The sequence below is a fragment of the Nylanderia fulva genome, unplaced genomic scaffold (assembly GCF_048542155.1).
Source record: "Nylanderia fulva isolate GAGA-0341 unplaced genomic scaffold, ASM4854215v1 Scaffold192, whole genome shotgun sequence".
Taxonomy (NCBI): Eukaryota; Metazoa; Arthropoda; class Insecta; order Hymenoptera; family Formicidae; genus Nylanderia; species Nylanderia fulva.
The window spans coordinates 167,165-191,769 of record NW_028190184.1 but is presented as its reverse complement, the minus strand read 5'-3'; the positions used below and the strand labels follow the sequence as shown (position 1 = coordinate 191,769).

The 24,605-nt window shown below is 41.3% G+C and overlaps 5 protein-coding genes across 5 annotated transcripts; 2 read left to right on the top strand and 3 right to left on the bottom strand.

The window, feature by feature from the left end:
* Positions 1-374: 374 nt before the first annotated feature.
* On the bottom strand, positions 375-1,758 carry LOC146723495 (uncharacterized). The gene is made up of 2 exons (XM_085481860.1): positions 946-1,758; positions 375-884 (listed from the first exon to the last, which is right to left on the bottom strand). The coding sequence occupies exons 1-2, from the start codon at positions 1,605-1,607 to the stop codon at positions 857-859; spliced, it is 690 nt and encodes a 229-aa protein (XP_085337986.1). The 5' UTR covers positions 1,608-1,758; the 3' UTR covers positions 375-856.
* A 1,193-nt stretch (positions 1,759-2,951) lies between these two features.
* LOC114937604 (uncharacterized) lies at positions 2,952-3,950 on the top strand. The gene has a single exon (XM_029311119.2). It carries the CDS (start codon positions 2,952-2,954, stop codon positions 3,948-3,950), a length of 999 nt encoding a protein of 332 aa, XP_029166952.2.
* Positions 3,951-7,502: 3,552 nt separating this feature from the next.
* On the top strand, positions 7,503-10,191 carry LOC146723494 (uncharacterized). Its single transcript, XM_085481867.1, has 6 exons — positions 7,503-7,596; positions 7,768-8,097; positions 8,275-8,583; positions 8,959-9,158; positions 9,276-9,540; positions 9,914-10,191. Exons 1-6 carry the CDS (start codon positions 7,503-7,505, stop codon positions 10,189-10,191), a joined length of 1,476 nt encoding a protein of 491 aa, XP_085337993.1.
* Positions 10,192-16,659: 6,468 nt separating this feature from the next.
* On the bottom strand, positions 16,660-17,817 carry LOC114936015 (uncharacterized). The gene has a single exon (XM_029308984.1). The coding sequence runs from the start codon at positions 17,815-17,817 to the stop codon at positions 16,660-16,662; it is 1,158 nt and encodes a 385-aa protein (XP_029164817.1).
* A 158-nt stretch (positions 17,818-17,975) lies between these two features.
* Positions 17,976-23,830, bottom strand: LOC114936016 (uncharacterized). Its single transcript, XM_085481866.1, has 4 exons — positions 23,737-23,830; positions 19,999-21,891; positions 19,336-19,763; positions 17,976-18,119 (listed from the first exon to the last, which is right to left on the bottom strand). Exons 1-4 carry the CDS (start codon positions 23,828-23,830, stop codon positions 17,976-17,978), a joined length of 2,559 nt encoding a protein of 852 aa, XP_085337992.1.
* Positions 23,831-24,605: the final 775 nt, after the last annotated feature.

The following is a 24,605-nucleotide window of genomic DNA, read 5'->3' as shown; positions in this document are numbered from 1 at the left end:
TTTTCAAAATTACTTATTGGTGTGATTTTGTAAAAATCACTCTTTAGGAGTAAGTTTCGATTTTTTAACGTGAGTCATTTAATAAATGATTATATAAGTTGCTGGTTTCATATTCAATTACGTTAAATGTCATAATGGATAGATCAAATAAAATAGAAAATATTATAATAAATGAAATTAGCGGCAACTTCAAATTAAGATTACGATTTATCGTTAGCATCGGAGGGACTCGCTCGGGATCCGCTCGTGGCAAGGTCACGCTGCACGTAACGTCAGACGTGACCAACGTCAAACTCAGCGTGGTGGCCTTTGTGCTGCCCCGCATATCGCTGCAGCAAGGCTCGGTTTCGCGAGAAGAACGCAGCTGGCCTCATCTCAACGGACTCCAACTGGCCGATCCTCGCTTCTTAGACGACGACCCAGCTGAGCTGCTACTGGGAGCCGAGGTCTATTCCTTGATCCTCGAGGAAGGCCTCCGCAAGGGTGAATCAAGGATGCCGATCGCTCAGCAAACCAGCCTGGGATGGATCCTTTCTGGCGGCTACGACGCAGCAGCAGTCACGGGACATCGCCGCACCTTCCGGTGCACCGCCGATCATGACCTCGCCGACTTCGTTCGACGCTTTTGGGAGCAGGAGAGCGAGCCGATAACTCGGGCTTCACTCACTCCCGACGAGACCACGTGCGAGGAACTCTACGTGCGCACCGTCACGCGCACGCCCACCGGGAGATACATGGTGAGGCTGCCCTTCTCATCGCCGCCGACGACTCTTCAGGATACTCGCCGCCCAGCGGAGCACCTACTGAAAGCCATGGAGACCAAGGGCAGCCGAGATCTTCGTTTTGGCGACCTCTATCACGGCTTCATGCAGGAATACGAGGACCTGCAACACATGAAGAAAGTAAATACCTCAACAACAACGGAGAATTTCAGATGCTACTTACCGCATCACGGGGTCCTGAAGGAATCGAGCACGACGACAAAGCTCCGAGTCGTGTTCAACGGCTCTCAGCGCACACGGGCCGGTACTTCGCTCAACTCGCAGCTGCTGACTGGGGCAAACCTTCTGCCAGCGCTCACCGACGTGTTGCTGCGATGGCGTTGGCACCGGTACGTCTTCGTCACCGACATCGAGAAGATGTACCGCCAAATCCTCGTACATCCTGAGGACTGCCGTCTCCAAACAATCTTGTGGCGTCACAACAAGACGGACGAGATCGGAGAGTACGAGCTGCAGACGGTGACCTACGGCATGGCGTGTGCACCGTTCCTGGCCATCCGAACTCTGCAACAACTTTGTGCGGACGAGGGAGCGCAGTTTCCTCAAGGTGCCACAGTACTTCGGCTTGATTGCTACGTCGACGACGTGGTCACCGGCGCGGACAACCTCGACGACGCCGTCAACCTCCAGACGGAGCTGCGCAACCTCTGCATGGCGGGCGGATTTCCACTGAGGAAGTGGGCCTCGAACCATCCAGAGGTCCTCACAGGAGTCCCACAGGAGCATCGGCTGCAGCAAGGACCACATTCCTGGGAAGGAGAGAGCCATTCGACATTGGGCCTGCGATGGCGTCCTCAAGATGACCGGTTTGCCTTCGCAATACATCCTCGGCCAGTCAGCAAATTCACGAAGCGACGAGTCCTCTCCGAAACTGCACGCCTATTCGACCCGATGGGCTGGCTCGCGCCTGTCGTCATTCGGGCGAAGATCCTAATCCAAAGCACCTGGCTTCAGCAACTTGATTGGGACGCTCCACTGCCGGTTAAGGATGCTCGACATTGGCAACAGCTGTTGGATCAGTTGCCGCTGCTCAGGCACATACGCGTGAATCGCTGGCTCAGCACCGACAACGATCACTCGAGGTTGCAGCTCCACGGTTTTGCTGATGCTTCCGAACGAGGATACGCCGCAGTAGTCTACCTCCGCACCACTGAAAGGGGAAAACCGTCAATTAATCTACTCATGGCGAAATCCAAGGTCGCACCCGTCAAGCAGGTTTCGTTGCCGCGACTTGAGTTGTGCGCTGCTAGCCTACTCACCACGCTCACGCTGCATGTCCGCGACATTCTCGGCTTGGCAACTACTCCAGTATATCTGTGGTCCGATTCCCAGGTCACGCTTCATTGGATCCAGGGACACGCCACTCGCTGGAAAACTTTCGTCGCCAACCGGGTAGCTCATATCCAGACACAGCTCCCGGACGCTCGATGGAGACACGTAGCCGGGAAGAATAATCCTGCAGACTGCGCATCGAGAGGAATTACTCCTGGAGAATTAATCAACCACGCATTATGGTGGACTGGACCTACCTGGTTGGCACTGGACGAGACAGCATGGCCCAGCTCAGAGGTCCACATCGCAGAGGATGACCTTCCTGAACAGCGCACCACCAGCCTGATGACCAAGGGCTCCGTCGTCGTCGAACCGGACATCCTTCTTCGGTTCTCTGCGCTTCATCGGCTGCTACGCGTTACGGCTTGGTGTCGTCGATGGCTCAAGGTGGCGAGCCGGGAGGTCACACCTGGTTGTCCACTACACCCCGACGAGCTGGACGCCGCCCTACTCCAGTGGCTTCGAGTAGTACAGGCGCTCCACTTCCCGGACGAGATAGCTGCTGCCACCGCAGGACGCTCCGGCCCACCACGCAGTTCACTGATCAAGCTGAATCCGTTCATCGACGACCAAGGTGTACTGCGCGTTGGAGGACGTCTCAAACACGCACTGCTGCCCTACGACGAGAAGCACCCGGTGATCATACCGCCGGCCTCCTGGATGACGCGACTGCTGATCGAGTCCTGCCATCGTCGCTCTCTGCACGGCGGCGTCCAGATGACACTTGGTCTGCTTCGCCTTCGATTCTGGGTACCACGCGGAAGGACCGTCGTCAAGCAGCAACTGCATCGGTGCGTCACTTGCACTCGCTGGCGCGCTGCCACGCCACAGCCTCCAATGGGCCACCTTCCTCGGGACCGAGTGACGCCAACTCGACCTTTCTTGAGCACTGGACTGGACTACGCGGGACCAATTTCCATCCGGACCAGCAAAGGACGCGGACACCGCTCACAGAAAGGATACATCGCGGTCTTCGTCTGCTTTTGGTCGAAGGCCATCCACCTCGAGGTCGTCTCGGATTACAGTTCCGAGGCCTTCATCGCCGCCTTACGCCGCTTCGTCTCTCGCAGAGGACTGTGTACGGACGTCTACAGCGACTGCGGCACAACATTCGTTGGCGCCGATCGCACCCTGCGGGAGCTCTTCAAGGCGTCGACCTCCGAGGGCCTTCACATCGCCCGCGCCGCCAACACTCAAGGGATCCGCTGGCATTTTAATCCGCCAGCGGCCCCTCACTTCGGTGGTCTTTGGGAGGCTGCCGTGAAATCCACGAAATTTCACCTCCGCCGAGTAATCGGCGACACCACGCTCACTTTTGAGGAGCTTAGCACACTCCTCACACAAATCGAGGCGTGTCTTAATTCTCGTCCGTTGCAGGCTCTGTCAGACGATCCAGACGACACTTCAGCACTCACTCCAGGGCACTTCATCATCGGCGCGCCTCTATTAGCTATACCTGAGCCGTCACGGATCGGACAATCATCATCCACGCTGTCACGCTGGCATCACCTGCAGCTGATGCGAGACCATTTTTGGCAGCGGTGGTCAGCTGAGTACGTGCACGGGCTCAACCCCCGCACCAAATGGGTCAAGGCCGAGGCCGCACCTCACGTCGGGGACCTTTGCATCATCCGCTCGGAGCTCACCCCTCCGACTCGATGGCCTCTTGCAAGGATCACGAGACTGCATCCCGGGGACGACGGTGTCGTCCGCGTGGTCTCAGTACGCACCGCCACATCCGAATTCGTACGCCCGATCGTTAAATTGGTCATGCTCCCGGGCGCGGATCGTATTCCGGACACGAATAACGCGGACACGCCGTCCGCCGGCACGTAACACATCACTCATCAACGTTCGACACTCATTCACGAGATTTATCACATCATGCACTGTATCATTTGTCACACCTCATTCTCATCATGCACCACCGCACTTGCAATTGTTCCATAATCACCACACTGCACTACACGTTCGTCATTTCACATCAAACACACACTCGTTACTGTCTCAGCTGATCATCACATTCCACGCGATCATCCACGTGTTTCCGCGGCTCAGCTGATCGATTCAAATTACACGCGATCATCACGTGAATCTCGCCGCGCCGGCGCGCCTGCCCCACCATCGATCACTATCGACTTGCGATTCCGCGACCGAAATACCACAAACATGTTGTCACTGCGCGACAAGGCGGGCGGGAATGTTTGAAACGCATAATAGAAAACTACATGTGTAATAAAATATTATATCTTAAATAGAATATTCTAGAATATTCGCTTCCGATCGCAAATCAACAGGCATATCGTTTTTATATGTTTTTTTTTTTTTTGGAAAACATATCGCGACACAAATTATCCTGTCGTACAAAAACACGCTCGAAATAAAAACAATTAACGGTGTCGCAACCGTTCCGCCGAATAATTATATTTTATTGAGCATGCGCGGCTTCTCACGGGCGCCTCGTTTCGCCAATAATCATCGTGATCGCCAGCTCGCGCATGCTTTCTAACAGCCGTCGTTCTGTCAATTTTGACAGCGGCCAATTACGCGTAATACGCTCAGGTCACCTCGCGCAACTTTAAAAAGACGCAAAATTATTGGCGCTTCACACGAAGGTGGGTTCCGCTCCGGAAATTATAAAAGAGGAGCTCACACCCCGCTTGTGAGCTTTATCGCTTTTCCGTCGTGAAAACATATCGCAAACCGCTTATCAGATACACCGCAAAATTCGTTGACGACCGCCGCTATTCCGCACTTTGATTTTGATTCCGATTTCACTGTAAAATAATTAAAGTTTTGTAATAAGTTTGTTATAGTATTTTGTCAATACGTGTGTGATATTATTAAAGTCCTTGTTTTACAAAAAAGTGACTCATCCTTTCGTGCAGCGCGATCCTTTGCTCACGCAGCGCGTTCGTGAACATTTGTCAAGTTTTATGGTTCAATGCAATGAATTTGCAAAGACTTTCAAGATGATGCGTCAAGTTGAACAAGATCTTAATCCAATAGGCAATAAAAATATAATATGTGATATAATAAAAGGCCAACTTAACGAGCTTATATGCTATTAATTGAAAAATTTTTTTATTAATTTACGTCATAATATACAAAAGTTAAGATAAACGTTTCGACTGTACGACAGTCTTTTTCAATATCCTAATAATATGTCAAAAAATTAATTTAGTCATATCGACCTTATTATAAATACAACATTTATGAGATTATATGACAAACGCAGTACAAAATTCATGTTTGTTGGCATGAGTTAGAGCGTCAGATGCTGTTATATTATGTAACGACACTGTGAACAAATTAATATATCCGCTCAAATATTACATTTAGATTTTTAATAAATAGTATTAACTTACTTTTTTGTCACGAACATAACACTTTTTTTAACAAAATTATTTCTTTTTACTTAACATAATCACAATGTGTACTTTTTTAAAAAACAAATCGATATCTGTATCTTACAATGTCGGCGCGCTGTATATATACCCAATTTTTAAGATGACGTAGACAATTTGTTTAGAATATCAAAATAAGAACCGTCAAGACGCTCGGTGTCCTTTTTTAGGTTGATACTGTTGTTTTCTTCTTTAATATATATCATTTCTGATATCAACCTTTTATAATAATTCTTTTCATAATCTAGGATTTTTGTGTCGTTCCAATTGAAATTGTGTGTAAATTTTACAATATGATCAGAAACCACCGAGTGCCTTGCTGAATCTAATCTAATATTATTTTTATGTTCATTTACTCTTGTACCTAATTGTCTTTTCGTCTGTCCTACATATGTAGCATCACAATTATTACACGAAATCTTATATATGACCCCCGAATTATTTTGGAGCTTATCTCTGTCTTTTTGCGTTTTTATGACTCTGTTTAATTTCTTTAGACATCTGTATCCTACTGTTATATTTGATTTCTTTAATTCTGATGCTACTAGTTCCGAGATTCTTTCAATATAAGGTATCGCTATGAATTTTTTATTATTGTCATTATTTATGATTTCGTTATTTATATCTTGAGTCATTTCTTTGTTTAATCTATTAACAATAAGGAACTTCAGTCTATTATTGATTTCTGAGAAAATGAGATCAAGAGGAAAACTATTGCTCAATAAAATCTCTATGATTAATGTTAAATTTTTACTATGAAAACGGGGATGTGATAATAATATTGACCGGTCTACTAAATTATATATTACATTTTTTTTGTGGCATATAGGATGATTTGAATGATATGAGAGTGTTCTACCCGAAAATGTTTTTTTCTGAAACCAATGTATGTATATTATGTTATTTATAATTTTGAGTGAGATATCTAAAAAACTTATGCTACGGTTATCCTCTCTTTCTATTGTGAATTTTAATCTATCGTGACAATCATTAAATTTTTCTACTAGATATGTGACTTGATCTTCCGGCAAGCAAAGCAAGATATCATCGACGTAGCGATAGTAAAACCTTATATTAACCTTTATAGTTTCAAGAATCCTAGTTTCTATATCTTGCATGACAATATCCGCAATAATTGGAGATAAAGGCGATCCCATCGGAGTTCCATGTATTTGTTTATAGATCGTTTCGTTGAATGTGAAGTACGTTGAAGTCAAAATGAATTTAATTACATTAACAAACTCATTTTTGTCTATTGATGTGTGGTTTTCAATGTAATGCCATCTATTATTTATGCTGTCTATTGCAAGGTCCACAGGAACATTTGTGAACAACGATATCACATCCAAAGATACGATTGTTTCATTATTATTTAATTTAAGATCAGACAATGCGTTGCACAATTCAAAACTATTGTTAACATGACTTTTCCTTTTGGGTAAACTTGTCACTAAAATGTTGTGTAAATATGCAGCTAAATGATGTAGTGCTGTATTGACCGACAATACTATTACTCTGAATGGAACATTTTCCTTGTGAATTTTGGGCAAGCCATATGCTTTAGGAAGCACTGAATCACTGGAACTTAAACAATAATAGTCTTTTTTTGTGATCCATTCATTTTTTAACCATTGTTTTAAATTTTTGTTAAGGTCTTTTTTTATTTTTATTATTGGATTGTTTTTGATTGTCATATAATTATCTTTGTCATTTAATAATTCTTCAACTTTGTCTATATAAAATTCTTTGGTCATTGCTACGGTCGTGTTTCCCTTGTCTGCTCTTGTGAAAATGATGCTGGGATTTTGTTTACAAAATGTCATGGTTTTTTTGTACATAAAAGTAAGTTTGTCATTAATTATGTCTTTCCTAGTATTGTTGTTTAAAAAAACAAAGAACTGTGGAATAGCTATGTTTCTTATTGTCGTGAGATTAGTTATGTTATTCGAATTGCTTTCTATGTAATAAAAATATAAATTTAATGTTGTCCTTTCGAAACGATCCTCAACATGATCAAAGAAAATATAATGCTCCACAAGCTAATGAAATAGCTGTGGTCTTTCAGAATGTAGATGGTGAGCCTCCATTTGAAAGAGACATTCGGATTTATAATAAAAATTCAAACGATGTTCAACAAATATCAATTCTGGACAAAAAGTGTGACCCAATGTGTTATCCTTTGTTATATCCATATGGTAACGATGGATGGCATTCAGAAATGAAATCTTATAATTCTAAATATTCAGAATTTAAAGTAACTCAAATGGATTATTATGCTCATCTGCTGGCACCAAGAGCCGAATTTAGCCAATTTAAAAGAGCAGGCAAATTGAGATGTCAATTTATACTTGATGCCTATATGAAAACTGAAGCCAATAGACTTAATTATATTAAATTAAATCAACCTCAATTAAGAGCAGAACTTTATTCAGGATTAATGGATCACCTTGATAATCGAGCACAAAATGAGGGAATTACAGTTGGTGTACCTGTAATATTACCATCTTCATTTATGGGCAGTCCAAGGAACATGCAAGAAAGATACCAAGATGCCATGTCTTTGGTAAGAAAGTATGGTAAACCAGACATTTTTCTAACCATGACTTGCAATCCTCAATGTCCTGAAATTAAGGATAATCTTGATGGATGTCAAATAGAGTTTCGACCTGATTTAGTCGCTAAAACATTTAATTTGGATGTCAAAGAGATTTTAAAGGATTTAATTCAAAATAAAATTTTTGGAAATATTATAGCTTATGCAGGTGTGATTGAATTTCAAAAAAGAGGACTTCCACATTTGCATTTACTTGCAATGTTGAGCGATGAAGATAAGCCCCGACTTCAAGAAGTCATTGATATGATGGTATGGGCTGAAATTCCTAATGAAGAAAAATATTCAGAACTTAATAAAAAAGTTTTGAAACACATGATTCACGGTCCATGTGGAGATCCCTCGAGGAGATATCCTTGCACTGGGGACGATGGAAAATGTTCAAAAGGATTTCCAAAAGAATTTAGTGATAAAACTAATGCTAATGTAAATGGATATCCCATCTATCAACGTAGGGATATTGGAATAAAATACATTGTTAGAAATAAAGAAGTGGATAATCGATGGGTGGTGCCGTATTCACCATATTTAATCATGAAATATAATCGACATATTAATTTAGAAATATGTTCATCAGTGAAGAGCGTAAAATATCTATATAAATATATTCATAAAGGATTTGATTGTGCTGCAATTGAAGTGCAAGCACGAGATGGTACAAGATTCATTAGAATAGATGAGGTTAACTCATTCATGGATGCAAGATATGTTAGTGCTCCAGAAGCAATGTGGAGACTTAATGGATATGATCTGTTCATGAAATCTCATACAGTAATAAGATTGGCAGTTCATTTGCCTGATCGCCAAATGGTTTATTTTTGAGCAGGAAATGAAGAACAAGCTGCTCAAAGAGAGCTAAATCGAGATACTACGCTGACTGCATGGTTCAAATTAAATCAATATGATGAAAATGCAGCAAATTATCTTTATACAGATATTCCTTATCATTATGTTTATAATAAAAAAGAAACTAAGTGGAAGCCACGTAAAAAAGGTGGTGAAAAAATAATTTCAAGACTATATACAGTAAGCATAAAAGATATTGAAAGATTTTATCTCCGTCTTCTTCTACTACATGTGACTGGAGCAAAATGTTTTGAAGATTTGAGAAATGTAAATGGAATTATTTATAATACGTTTAAGGATGCAGCAATTGCAAAAAATTTAGTAGAGACTGATGACTTTTGGGGAAAAACGATGGAGGAAGCAACAGAATCGAATATGCCTGCACAACTTCGAGAATTATTTGCTTACATTTGCATCTTTGGAAATCCAATAGATGTACCAACAATTTGGAATAAATACAAAGATTTTATGATTGAGGACTTTGTAAATAATAATGTTGTAAATCCCGAAAATATGGCGTTAAACCATATACAACAAATTCTGATAAATAATGGAAGTAGTTGTGAGAAATTTCAATTACCAAATCCAACTGAAATAAATATTTACGAAACAGAGTATAATGTAGATGAAGAAAAAATACGTGGTGATTATTTATTATCTACACTAAATGATGAACAAAAATACGTGTATGATATAGTAATGCGAGCAATTGAAAATGAAAATGAACCTAAGCGTTTGTTTTTTATTGACGGGTTTGCAGGAAGTGGTAAAACCTATTTATTTAACCTATTTATTTAACACATTTCTAAGTGTTATTCGAGGAAGAAATGAAATAATTTTTCCATGTGCTTCAACTGGAATTGCAGCCACACTTCTGAAAAGAGGAAGAACTTATCATTCTCTGTTTAAGCTTACAATTCCAATTGATGATGCAGCTAAATCAAATATTAGAGGAAATTCTCAAGCTGCACGAGAATTGATCAATGCAAAATTAATCATATGGGATGAAGTGAGCATGACTGTTGGACATGCCTTAACAGCAGTTGATAAACTTTTAAAGGATTTAATGAAGAATGATCAACCATTTGGAGAAAAAGTAATTTTATTTGCAGGAGATTTCAGACAAAATCTTCCAGTAGTACCTCATTTACACAAAACAGCGATAATTGAATCGACTGTAAAAATACAACCCTATATGGAGGAATGTAATTAAGGTTAAATTACAGCAAAATATGAGAACTGCGGAAGAAAAAGAATTTGCAAATTGGTTAATGCAACTCGGAGATGGTAAATTATCAAATACAGATGGATTAAATCTAGACACGATTAAAATTCCACAAGATTTTATATCAAAAGAATCTCTTATTAATGAGATTTTTGGTGATAGAATTACCATGAAAAGGATTAGAGAAAATCAAGATCGAGCGATTCTTTGTCCTAAAAATGAGGATACTTTCAAAATTAATGATGAAATTCTTTGTCTAATGGAAGGAGAAGAAAAGGAGTATCTCTCTATTGACTGTATTGTAAGTGATGATCCACAGGAGCAATTAAATTTTCCAACTGAGTTTCTAAACTCACTGACACCTTCTGGAATGCCAGTTCATCGGCTTAAAATAAAAGTTGGTGCTACAGTAATCTTATTAAGAAATTTAAATACTAAAAAAGGACTTTGTAATGGTACAAAATTTATTATAACTAATTTGAAAAATAATATAATTTATGTAGAAGTTATAACAGGTCCTGCTCGAGGACAAATTGTTATGATTCCGAGGATAGATTTAATTACAAATGATTTGGAACTGCCATTTAAGTTTAAACGAAGACAGTTTCCTATTCGAGTGTCATTTGCTGACAATAAATAAATCACAAGGACAAAGTTTAGAAAAAATTGGAATTTATTTGCCACATCCTGTATTTGCTCATGGTCAACTTTATGTGGCATTTTCTAGAGCAACAAAAAGAGAAAGTGTAAAAATTAAAATTGATGAATGTAGCAATCAAGGACATTTAATTGAAGAAAGTGAAAAATGTTTTACAAAAAATGTAATATACAGAGAAATTTTGTAAATTGAAGAATTATGACATTGTATGAGAGCTAATAATAGCTAATAATATATTAACTAAAATAATGTTTTATATTTAAAAAATATGAAATTGTGTGGAAATTAAAATAAACAAGAAAATAAAAATAAAAATATATAATAAATATTTAAATATATGCAAAACGCGGTGTAAAATAAAATATCTGGGAGAAAGAAATAGATAACATAGTAGTCATCCAAAAAAAATTTAAACATTTATTTTGATATAAATTTCGTGAAAGTCGGACAACAAATGTGGAAGTAGTTCGCGGTAATACAAAAAAAGAATTAATTTTTTGTGTTAAAACGGATTTAATATAGGCCATATGAGGACCGCGCGAAGCGCGGTCCGAAAAGCTAGTCTACAATATGTTCCGAAACCACAGAATGCTTAGAAGAATCAAATTTAATGTTATTTATATGCTTCTTTAGTCTAGTACGTAATTTTCTTTTGGTTTGCCCAACGTATGAAGCTTCACAATCTTTACAATTAATTTTGTAGACGACATTATTATTGCTATTATGCGCATTTTTGTCCTTATGGACTCTGATGAATTTGTTGAGATTATTAAGACAACGGTACCCTACTCTAAAATCTGATTTTTTAATTGTCGATGCCATTGTTTCCAAGATGTTATTAATATAGGGAATGACAAAAAATTTTTTATTATTTCCCTCTATAATTTCTTTTGTTCTATTGTTGTTAAATTGCAAATTGTTAACTACTTTTATTCTTCTATTTATTTCTTTAAAAATTAAATGAATAGGGTAACCGTTGTCCAACAATGTTTCAATACACACAACTCTATATTTTTCTTGTGATATATGGGATGAGATAATAACAGCTCTATCGATCAAATTATAAATCACTCCTATTTTGTGGCACATGGGGTGATTCGATAAGAAAGATAGTACTCTGCCTGAACAAGTCTTTTTTTGAAACCAGTCCAAGTGTATGACGTTGTCGATGATCTTAATGTTTAAATCTAAAAAATTTATGCTTGTATTAATTTCGTATTCAACCGTAAATTGTAGTCGTTGATGGTAACTATTAAACTTATTCAATATATCATCTATCTTATCTTTTGGTGCCATCATAATAATGTCATTTACATATCTATAATACATTCCGATATTAAAATCCAATGTGTTAATAATCGATTCCTCCAGATCTTGCATAACAATATTAGCAATTATTGACGATAACGGGGAACCCATAGGCGTGCCATAAACTTGTTTGTAAACAATGTTATTAAATGTAAAATATGTTGACGACAGTATAAATTTAACCATAGAAATAAATTCATTTTTTGGAATTAATGTATGTGTGTTAATGTCATTCCATCTATTGCTCACACTTTTACTTGCAAGATCTATCGGAATGTTAGTGAAAAGTGAAACCACGTCTAACGATATTAAAATCCTTAAAAAATCATAAAAATGAAAAGGTCAGGCCATGTTCAAAAGAAGGTACTCAAAAATTTAAACCTTTCAAAATTTAAACGATCTAATAATAAATTATCACGAAAAGTAACTGATATGTTATTCAAGGTGCCAGTTCAAAGTGAACATACGTAAAGTGTATATTATCTAAATTTAGTAATAATATATTACCATGAAAAGTTGTGATATTTTATTCAAGGTGCAAGTTCACATTGAACATACATACATATAAGTAAAACTGATTACAATTTGATTCTAGAAAATAAGTGCGATATGTTATTCTTAGTGCACAAAATATAATAGTCGTTTATAGAGATTTGATTTGAAATTCATACTAGCCCGTACAATAAAAAATAATTGCTCGTAATTCCAGAGTACCAATTTGTTAATGACTCAAAAAAAATAACATGGCGGCCTACTCTCAAAAAACTTTCGATGGGTAGAATAAATAATTGAAATAAGAGTTGTGAAAATTGTATAAATTAAAAACCTCCAATCTTTCTTTAGTAAAATTTCGAATTTTCGTATCAACTTCCGATTTGTGTTATATTGTATTTTCAGGGAGTAAGTTATTGATCAGAAAACTTTGCCTTATTGCTTGAAACGGGTGTATATTAAGTAAAATTTATAAATGTACAGTTCTCAGGTCAAGTACAATAAAGCTATACGCTTAAAAAGTTTGATTATTTGTCGTAATATACAATAAAAAATTACATATTAATTATTCAAGATACAAGTGAGAAATAAATATCATTAAAATATACAAAAAAAATTTATCAATTTGACTCTGAAAAGTAAGTGAAATAGTTCTCAAAGTGCAAGTACAAAATGTATTAGTGTTTTGATAATGATTGATTTAAATATTCCCATTAACCTAGGCAGGGTGGCATATGTGATTGGGATTTAACATTATCAGTAATTTATTGAACAGACAGAGAAAAGTTTTGTTGTATGCATCGGTTCAGTGTTTGAAATAACCATGTACTATTCATATACTCTAAAGCACAAATTTTTCATTTCTATCATAAATAATATCTATTTATTAAAATTTTAGCAGACGTTTTTTAAATAGAAAATAGTGTCTTGCGATCATGAAGAATAGGTTTTGAATAGCAAGGTTTCATTTGACTTACAATTTTCTTCAGAAACACAGAAGAAAAAGGTATTTGTATATAGTTTTGTCGTGTGTAGAGCTTTTAAAAATACGTTGAATCCTTATTCTAATCTAATCTTCTTCTAATGTAATACTTTTCTTACTTCAAATGTTGTAGTAATTATTCTGTAAGAGCTTTGACATTACTTCTAAATGGACATTGAGAAACATCATAGTTTTTTGAGTGCAGTTTTTTATTGTACAGACTAGGTTTAAATTTTTGAGGACCTTTTTTTGAACATGGCTTGACCTTTTCATTTTTATGATTTTTTGGAGATAGGGTGAGAGAGAACGAATGAGGGTAAGAGAAGACGAGATAGGCGAAAGAGGGTGAAAGAGAACGAAAAAGGGTGAGAAAGGACGTACGAGGGTGAAAGAGGATGAGAGAGGGCGAAAGAGGGTGAGAAAGAATGAAAGAGGGTAAGAGAGGACAAAAGAGTGAAAGAAGGTGAAAGAGGACGAAAGAGGGTGAAAGAGAGCGAAAGAGGGTGAAAGAGAACGAAAGAGGGTGAAAGAGGACGAAAGGGGGTGAGAGGGAATGAAAGAGGGTGAAAGAGGGTGAGAGAATGAAAGAGGGTGAGAGAGGACGAAAGAGGGTGAAAGAGGACGAAAGAGGGTGAAAGAGGGTGAAAGAGGACAACAGAGGGTGAGAGAGAACGAAAAGACTGAAATAGGACGAAAGAGGGTGAGTAAGGGCGAAAGAGGGATGGGTGTGGGGGTGGGGGTGGGGGCGGAGGGACGAGATGTGGAAGGGAAAGGGGTGGGTGGAAGTTGAGGGAAGTGTGAGTGAAAGGTGAGAAGAAATTTATATATATATATTCCTGATGACGTCAGCGGACGCGGACAGAGAAGAAGAAGACGACGTTTCTTAATTTTTTATGAAAAACGTCACTTTTTGACCGCTTGTATGTCCAGAACGGCTTGACCGATTTTATTCCTTCTTGGCTCAAATTACTCGTGGCAATGCCGCCTTTCAGGTTATATTTCGTGCAATTCCAAATTTTTTATAGTTTAGTAGTTCTACACCCCCAAAAAATGGACTTTGATGGTGCAGGATATGAGACTTGTAGTGTCTTTTAAGGTCTTTTAAGGTTTAAACATGGCTGGAGACGCTACCGCGTCTCCTGATATCTTCCGTACTAATTTTTTTACCCGCAAGCTTGCTATATAATTCAAAACTGTTATTTATATTGCTTTTAACCGTGGGAATACCATTTGATATAATTTTATGTAAAAATGTGGCAATCGAGTATAGCGTGGTATTAATTGATGACACAATAATTCTAAATGGAGTATTCTCCTTGTGTATTTTTGGGAGACCATAACATTTTGGAAGAAGGGAGTCGCTGGAACGTAGTAAAAAATATTCTTTATTGGAAATGTACCCTTTTTTTTTGCCATTTTTTAAGAGTATCGTTTAGTTCCTTTTCTATTCTAGAGGATGGATTCTTTTTTATGATAGAATAGGTGCTATTGTCATTAAGTAGGCCCTCCATCTTATCCGTGTAATATTTTTTTGTCATCGCGACTGTTAAATTGCCCTTATCGGCCCTTGTAAAGAGAATATCAGGATTATTATGGCAAAATTTCTTTGTGTATCTATGCATGCAAAACAATTTTTCATGAATTGAATTAAACTTAGTTTTGCCACGTAAAAAATTGGAAAGTTGTGGAACCAAATTGTTGCGCAATGTTTTTAAATTTTTGATGTTGTAACTGGTGGAATTTCCTTCCATATCCTTGATAAATTCGTGTATGGCCAACTTTTTATCATTATTAAACGGCAGGCCGAATTTACTCCCAAATTGCAAAAAGTTAGTAACATTGGATGGAATTATTGTGTCAGTCAAATTAATAAACCATTTTTTATTAGTATTTGTTTCAATGTGAACGAGATATTTAAACTATCTTGATGTAGGGTGGACGCGCTCCGAATTTGGTGCGCGAAGGAAATGGCAAGTTAGGCCAGTGCCGAATAAAAAAAAAAATTCATTGAACATTCAAGTTTAACACATTAACAAAAGTATTTATTACTTCACATAGCACACGTTAAACAAAAAAATGAAATCATTAACAAAGTTATTTCATTATTCTCTTCACAACAATGCGAGTATAATACACTGAGTATGCATACGTCGATCACGCTTGTTATTCATGATCATAATTTCGAGTCTGAAATTCGAAGGAATTTTCGATAACCTTTGTTCGTCGTACACATAGAATGTTTTTTCGCACTTGTTTGTTCGTCGACTATGTTTGATTTGAAGGACACTGCTAATCTGTATGCGCAAAATATCCTCCTACACAAATATTAAATTTCCTTTAATTGTTCTTACATACGATTTAATAATCGTCATACGAAAGAAAAACATGAGAGTAATTTCACTGACACGTGAACTTGCTTAAGTGTGAGACACTTATGTACGGTCACTGACATGTGAACCGAGAGCTGATTGAGAGTGATCATTAGGAACTATACAGTTCGTATTTAAACAATGAGTTGCGCCCTGTTTGATAGCGCGAGGCCTCGTTTTTATTGCCGGACTATTCGCGGCAATCTAATTGTATGCACAACACTCCGCGTAACTCAGTACTCGCACACAGTAATAGTCTTAGGTTTTGATTTATATCATTTAATCCGACTTGATTAATAATGATTTTCAATTGAAGAGAGCGCTTACTTATGTCGACTTTACTCTTGGAGAGACTTTCAACGACTGACTTCGCTTTTACTGCCGAAAAACCCAAAGGAATTTTGTTTTCGTGGCTTGCTACTTCTCACGTGTATTCTGCGTGATTGGTGAGAACAATAGCCATAAATACGCTTGCCGGGAGGTGCTGCCTCTCTGGCTTCATGCGAGTTATTATTGCTTCGATTATCGATGCTGTCACGAAATCGATTGAATCCGTAACATACCGCCCGCCTTGAAATTATAATTTCGAAACTTATTAATTATTGTATTGAACGCATCTTATATATACTGAGCCTCTAAACGTAGGTTTACAGTGCGATGGGACTCGAGACTTGTTCGCTGGACTTAACTTCTATCGGAAGTAAGCATATCTTCGTGATCGGTCGCTTATATTCTGAGCTTGCAGTCTTGATTGAGACAACTCGCGTTAATCCGTCAGAGCCTGGATGACATTGAATGACACGTCCTAATTCCCATTTGCATGGAGGGAGTAACGGATTCTGAATTAAAACCAACGAACCAATTTGAATTGACGGTTTTTCTTTACGCCATTTTGTTTTTTGTTGAAGGGTGTTAATGTAATCGGTTTGCCACAACCTCCAAAAGCGTTCCGTTATCTGCCGTAATAACTGCCATCGCGACAATCTGTTTTCATTAAGGTGCAGAATGGAAGGCTCGGGATTGGTAGTGAGTGCTGAGCCGATGAAAAAATGACCTGGAGTGAGAATTTCGTAATCTTCCAATGAATCAGTGAGTGGAGAGAGAGGCCTGGAGTTTAAGCAAGCTTCAATTCGACATAGTAGAGTTGTGAACTCCTCGAAAGTTAAAGTATGTGACCCTAACACGCAACGAAGATGATATTTGACGCTTTTGACACCAGCTTCCCAGAGCCCTCCGAAATGGGGCGCGTGAGGGGGAATGAATTTCCAATGTATATTGTCTGAAGCGATAAGATTAAGAAAATTGGAATCGCGTTGCGCATCTCGAAAGGCTTGTGCTAATTCTCGATCGGCTCCTGTGAAAGTGGTGCCATTGTCCGAATACATGACTTCGGGTAAACCTCTCCTGGCGCAAAATCGTTGAAATGCATTCAGAAAGGTGGAGGTGGAATACTCGCTGACTAGCTCCAAGTGAATAGCACGAGTTGCTAGACAAATAAAAATTGCTATATAAGATTTTCGAGAGGCGATTCCTCGACCAGCTGATGCGCGTGTGAGTACGGGGCCAGCGTAATCGACACCGCTGTGCGAGAATGCCCGAGTGGGTGCTGATACGCGACTATTGGGAAGTTGGCCCATCATTTGATTAGCTACTTGAGCCTTCTCCCGTGTGCATTTAACGCACTTGTAAATAATTGATTTGACTAAACTTCGAGCTTTGATAATCCAATACTGTTGTCGTAATTTTGAGAGTGTAGCTTGAATGCCGGTATGAAGAGAAACGATATGAGTATATGAAATAATCATAGTAGAAATTGGATGGTCGGCTAACAAGAGTGGATGCTTGGATTCAAATGATAATTGTGAATGTTCAAGTCGTCCACCGACTCGTATTAAACCGGTGGAGTCAAGAAATGGAGTTAATGAATAGATACGAGATTTTATAGATACTGCTTGATTAAGTTTTAATTTGTGAAGTTCGCTCTCGAACACGGCAGCTTGAGCTGTTTGTATCCAAAAATTCCGAGCTCGATTGAATTCGGATGCTGTGAGAGCGTGAGAATTGAGATGATTGTCATGCTTTTCTTGTCGCCTTGTTCGGCAATTATCTATAAATCGGTAAACATATGCAGTGACGCGCACTAATTTCGGCCACCAAGAATAGCGGGAAGCTAAGTCCCACAAATCAGGAGCGTTGACTTGATGAATTTTGCAAGCTTTTAATTCTAATTGAGTTTCTTGTGAGGTTACTTTGATAGACTTAGGCCAGTCGTTTGCGGGAGACTTAACCAGGAGGGCCCATGCCACCAAAGTCGAAGGGAATGTAATTCGGAACCGAGTAATCCGCGCGAAGCGCAATCGGCGGGATTATCGGTTGTGCTTACGTGATGCCATGCACCGTCGGGTAATTGTGTTTGGATTTCTGACACCCGATGAGAAATGAAAGTTTTCCAGGTTGAAGGGTGTTTGTTCAACCAAGCAAGAACTACGGTGGAATCTGTCCAACAATGAATCGGAACGTTCGTTAAATGAAGAGATTCTTTTATGAAATTAATCAAACGAACTAATATGACTGCCGCTGAGAGTTCAAGACGAGGGACGCTCATTAGTTTAATGGGAGCGACTTTAGATCGTCCGGCAAGAAGTGAGACTTTGATTTGTCCTGAACGCGAGGTTATTCTTAGAAAGACTACTGCGGCGAAAGCTACGGTTGATGCATCAGCAAATCCATGTAATTCTACACTCGCTGTGTCTGAATCACGGTTTATCCATCTACCCAATTTGATATCTGTGATGTGAGAAAGAGAATCGTAAATTAATTTCCAATGTGACCGAATTTCTTTAGGAATGGGGTCATCCCAACCTATCTTTTGTCGCCACAAATGTTGCATAACTAACTTTGCCTTAAGAACGACGGGTGTAACCCATCCGAGAGGATCATATAACTTAGCTATTGTTGAAAGTATCGTTCGCTTTGTGATAGGAAAGGTATTAGGAAGGTTGACTTGGAATTGAAAACTGTCATGCGAGGGATTCCAAGAGATGCCGAGTACCTTCAAGTTATCGTCGGATTCGAGTCTTCGAGCAAGCTAGACCGTGATCAGCAGATAGGATATCTGTTAACAACTCCGATTGGTTACTTGCCCACTTTCGAAGGGTGAAACCGCCGCGGTTTAATAATTCGCGAAGTTGATTACGAATTTGTCTTAGCTGCAAAATGTCATTTGCTCCGAATAGTACGTCGTCAACGTAGATGTTATCGCGCAAAATGGCGGAAGCCAACGGAAAAGAAGGACCTTCGTCTTCATTCAATTGATTAATTACTCGGAGCGCAAGGAATGGAGCTGAAGCGGTACCGTAAGTGACTGTAAGTAATTGATATTCTTGAATGTTTGAGTTACTGTCGATCCACAATATGCGCTGATAGTCTCGGTCTCTCGGATCGACGAGAATTTGCCTGTACATTTTGGCTAGATCCGCGGAATAGACGAATTTATATTGTCGCCAACGCAATATAACGGCCTGTAAATCCGTTTGCAACTTAGGGCCTTTAAGCATGTGGTCGTTGAGAGAAGTTCCGTTGGTCGTTTTGCAAGACGCGTCGAAGACAACCCTTAAACGAGTAGTGGAGCTTGCCTCTCGGATAACTGGATGATGCGGGATGTACACGACTTGTGAGTGATGAGTTTCTACGGGAGAAACGGGTTGCATATGCCCTAGATCTTCGTAGTCGCGCATGAATTCGCAATACTCTGAAGTAATAGAGGGTTGACTTTTAAGTTTGTGAATCAGTGAAGAAAGTCGACGCGCCGCTATTTCTCGGGATTCGCCTATTTTTAATTGGAAGGTTTTCGCGAAAAAGAAGACGCACAATATATTTTCCATCTGCTGTTCTCGAGTGAGTTCGCTGGAAGTGCTCTTCACAGCTCTTATCCTCGGGAGGGAGTTGTCTAAATTGAGGCGCTTCTTCGCTCTCCCAAAATTTACGTAATTGATATTCTAACGAACAATGATGAGCGACCACTTGATATCTTTGATTTGACCTAGAAACTCGTGAACCTTGATTTTTGTTTGACGCGAGCGATGAAATAAAGGTTGAACCAACTACGCAAGTGTTCTGTTCGATATGACTTGGAACAGATGTGGTTCCTGACAAGATCCACCCAAAATGTGATTGTATGGCGCCTGGTTGCCCGACTGGTCCATTCTGCACATTAATGAGTACTTGATTGTATAAGTCAGCTCCGATTATGAGGTCTATCTGCGTTGATCCGGTAGGATCATCATCGGCTAATTTGAGATTCGAAATGTGTTTCCACTCATGCAAATTCGAAACGCTTCTGGGAGCATATCTTGTCAATGATTTCATAATGTAGGCGACGGTAGTAAAAATTGGTTCGGGTTTATCACGAGGCGTAATGTAAATTAATGCTGCGGAGCGACAAATTCCGGTGTTTACGCAGCTGATTCCCGTTGTGGACGTAAACGTTCGTATACGCGTTAGACGTAAATTTTGTGCAACTCGCTCTGAAATAAAAGTAAGCTCCGATCCACCGTCAAGCAGGGCTCTGACGGTCAACGAACGGCCTGAAGGCGCACGCAAGTTTACCTTGGCAGTTGATAAGACTACCGGAGTCGGAGCGGTAGTCAATGTAATGGATGTAAGCGCTGCCACGCTCGCCGCATTTTCGTTCTCGTTATGCGCATTTGATACGTTAGAATTGGTTTGTCGCAAGGAGTCCGATTCCATATGAATCATCGTATGATGTTTTTTACTACAAAAACGACACGTAAATTTGCTTTGACAATCATTTACCGAGTGATTTTTGCTCAGACAATTGAAGCAACGTCGGAATTTTTTCACTAACTCGCGTCGCTGATGAGGACTCTTTGAAACAAACTGTGGACATTTAGAGAAAATATGCTGTTGCTTGCACATCGAACATGACAATTCAAATGACGCAGTGGCTGTTGCGCTCGTCACTTTCGAATGTAACTTCGATTTATCGCTTTCATAAGAATGAAGCTCTTCAAGAGCGAGAGCGCGCGATGATAGAAAACGTGTTAATTCTTTATAAGTTGGGGGATCATCGCTATCGCTCGTTTTGAGCTTCCACGCTCTACGCGTCGCAGAATCGAACTTTTGTGATATAAAGTAAACTAGCAAATCACTAACTATATCGTCCGAAGACCGATCGAGACGGTTTAACGTAGAAATTACTTGCTCGGTTTTGTCGCGCAATGCGTGGAGCTCGACAGCTGACTCGCGCGTCATTTTAGGAAGATGATATAAAGTAGATAAATGAGTCTCAATTAGTCTGCGTTTATTCTCAAATCTGACTGTTAATGCTTTCCATGCTACTTGAAAGTTATCTGCAATAACTTTAATGCCGGCTATCGCGTCGCGAGCACTGCCGGTGAGACTCGATACTAAAAAATGCATTTTACTAAATTCTGAAAGGTCTTGATTATCGATAATTAGCGCTTGAAATCGATCTCGAAACGTTTCCCACTCGTCGGATTTTCCGGAAAACGGAGGTAGTTTAATTGGTGGAAGATGCTTTAACGAAAAAGACGCGGGTTCGCTTCGAGAAAATGTAGTGTCGGTTGACGAATCGTGACTTACGACCGGAGCTACTTCCTCGAGGCACTCGTTCATGAAGTCCTTGGCTGTCTGATAAATATCTTCATGAGCGGCAAATTGATCATCTTTGAAGTAGTCTAATTCATCTCGGTCTTCTTCGGGAACAAGTTGAATAAGAATCGCGTGATTGCGCACGCACTGATTCCACGTTTCTTGCAAACTCGCTAATCTTGAGCGAATTTTTGCGGGCGTCCAGTTTGAACGACCGAGTTTTTTGAAATTAGCGAGAGATCGCCCTATCGAGTGGAATGCAGTTTGTTAATTCGCAAATGCCGATTCCATCTCGACACTAAAATTCACTGACTGTTATTGAACTGCTATAGATGGTATCACGTGGGAGGTCACTATCGCCGATAAAAGTAAAATTGAATCGACATGTACTGGATTATCACTTAGACTGTCAATAGAGTTTGTTTTCGAAACACTCAATGAACACTTTGAATCGCTGCCACTCCTTCATCCGGCTCGAAGGACCAAAAATGTTTCAATGTGAACGAGATATTTAAACTATCTTGATGTAGGGTGGACGCGCTCCGAATTTGGTGCGCGAAGGAAATGGCAAGTTAGGCCAGTGCCGAATCAAAAAAAAAATTCATTGAACATTCAAGTTTAACACATTAACAAAAGTATTTATTACTTCACATAGCACACGTTAAACAAAAAAATGAAATCATTGTAACGGCGTGGCCGTTACTAACGCCTCGCGGGCCGATCACCCGCCCGCCACTTGAGGCTATGGCGCCTAAGGCGCCCCTTAAACACAAAAACATAAGCGATACACGGGTCACCCTACCCCAGGGGCGCCCCACTACAACCCCCAGAGGCGCCCCACTACGACGCCGGCGTTATCCCCACCACAGCCTCGATGTAGAGTGGGGGAACCGCCGGCAGGGTATATAAGCCGGCTCGACGGATGAGCCGGCACCAGTCCTGTTCCGGACCTCCTAGCCAGGCAACGGGCTTTCTCGTTGTTACGCCGGGTTTACCCGGTTTCTGGCCTCCTACCTTTAGTATCGGGCAACGGGTTTCTCGTTGTTACGCCGGGTTTCCCGGTTTCCGGTCTCTTCCTGCTACACGCCGGGCAACGGGTTTCTCGTTGTTACGCCGGGTTTCCCGGTTTCCGGTCTCTTCCTGCTATACACCGGGTGACGGGTTTCTCGTCATTACGCCGGGTTTCCCGGTTTCCGGTCTCTTCCTGCTACACGCCGGGCAACGGGTTTCTCGTTGTTACGCCGGGTTTCCCGGTTTCCGGTCTCTTCCTGCTACACGCCGGGCGAACGGGTTTCTCGTTGTTACGCCGGGTTTCCCGGTTTCCGGTCTCTTCCTGCTACACGCCGGGCAACGGGTTTCTCGTTGTTACGCCGGGTTTCCCGGTTTCCGGTCTCTTCCTGCTACACGCCGGGCAACGGGTTTCTCGTTGTTACGCCGGGTTTCCCGGTTTCCGGTCTCTTCCTGCTACACGCCGGGCAACGGGTTTCTCGTTGTTACGCCGGGTTTCCCGGTTTCCGGTCTCTTTCTGCTATACACCGGGTGACGGGTTTCTCGTTGTTACGCCGGGTTTCCCGGTTTCCGATTTCTTCCTGCTATAAGCTATACGCCTCCGTACACCATATCTCTAAGTTATACCGGGTAATTTGTAAATCTTTTCCGGACACCGCTACAGGCTACACGCCTCCGCATTTTGTTTATACCGGGTAGTCAATAAGTTTCTCTATTTAGGCTTTATGCCAACAAACATTTTGTTTATTTGTTTCTTTTTGAATAAACCAAAGCATTGTTAATAAGGAATAAGCGAAGTCTGAATCTCCCCCTTCCTCCCGAATCCTGGAACCGGCGAGCCGATCCGCGGCGTCGGGAAAGGTGAACCGTTACATGGCGCCCGAACAGGGACCTGCCCAGTGGAGATCCCGACTCGCTTAAGCCTATCCAGATGCCCGCGTGGGTAAATCAATTATCAAAATCCGAAGCTATTGCCTTGGCCAAAAGACACGGAATCGATAGCCAAGGAACTTTAGACGAGGTCCGCCGACGCCTCCGCCGATTTGTCGGGCAAAACCCCGCGCTATTTCGAACTCACCTACCTGTGCCCACTATTAACGTCGAAATGGCCACCGGAAGCCCAACCAAAGAAGAAGAAGCTACCACCCCGACTCCTGTTGAACCGGCCAGGATCATGGATCAGATCCGAAAATGGAGGTGCCACTTCGAGGGCAAGGACCCCCTGGCATTCCTCGAGCGTACGGAAGAGCTGTGCCTGGGCTACGGCTACACCGACGCCCAGATGCTGTTAGGGCTACCCGAACTCTTACGGGGAAACGCCCTGCTGTGGTATCGCAACATCCGCGATACCATAGCCAGCTGGGCCGACTTTCGCCAAGCTGTCCGCCAGCAATACCTGCCAAGCGGGTATGAGAGACAGATGAAAAGGACGATCCAGGGACGTCAACAACGCCCTAAAGAGTCCTTCCAAAAGTACGCCACCGAGGTCCTGACCATGATGCGGCGCGCCGGGGGATATTCACCCCTAGACCAACTGGAACAGCTCTACGAAAACATGGATCCGGAGTACCAATTGTACATCCGTCGGGCGGACGTGCTCAGCGTCGGGGATCTAAGCATCCGAGCCACCGAATACGAAGAGGCCGACCGCCGGAGACAGGAACGACGAAGGGACGTGCCGCAAAGCCACACCCCGGTCGTAGCTTCCGCGGTCTACAGTCGGGAGGAATGTTGCTGGAGGTGCAAGCAACGAGGACACACACGCCTACACTGCCAGCGACCTCCAAAGAAATTCTGCTCGAGATGTGGCAAGGACGGGGTCCTCACCCGTGACTGTCACCCCCCGACGGGAAACGGGGTGCGGGCCGGAGACGTCGCGGCCGTCGTCCAGGCCGACTTGGCCTAAAATACAACCCGAGACCGCACCTCCGGATCCAGATCGCCGGACAAC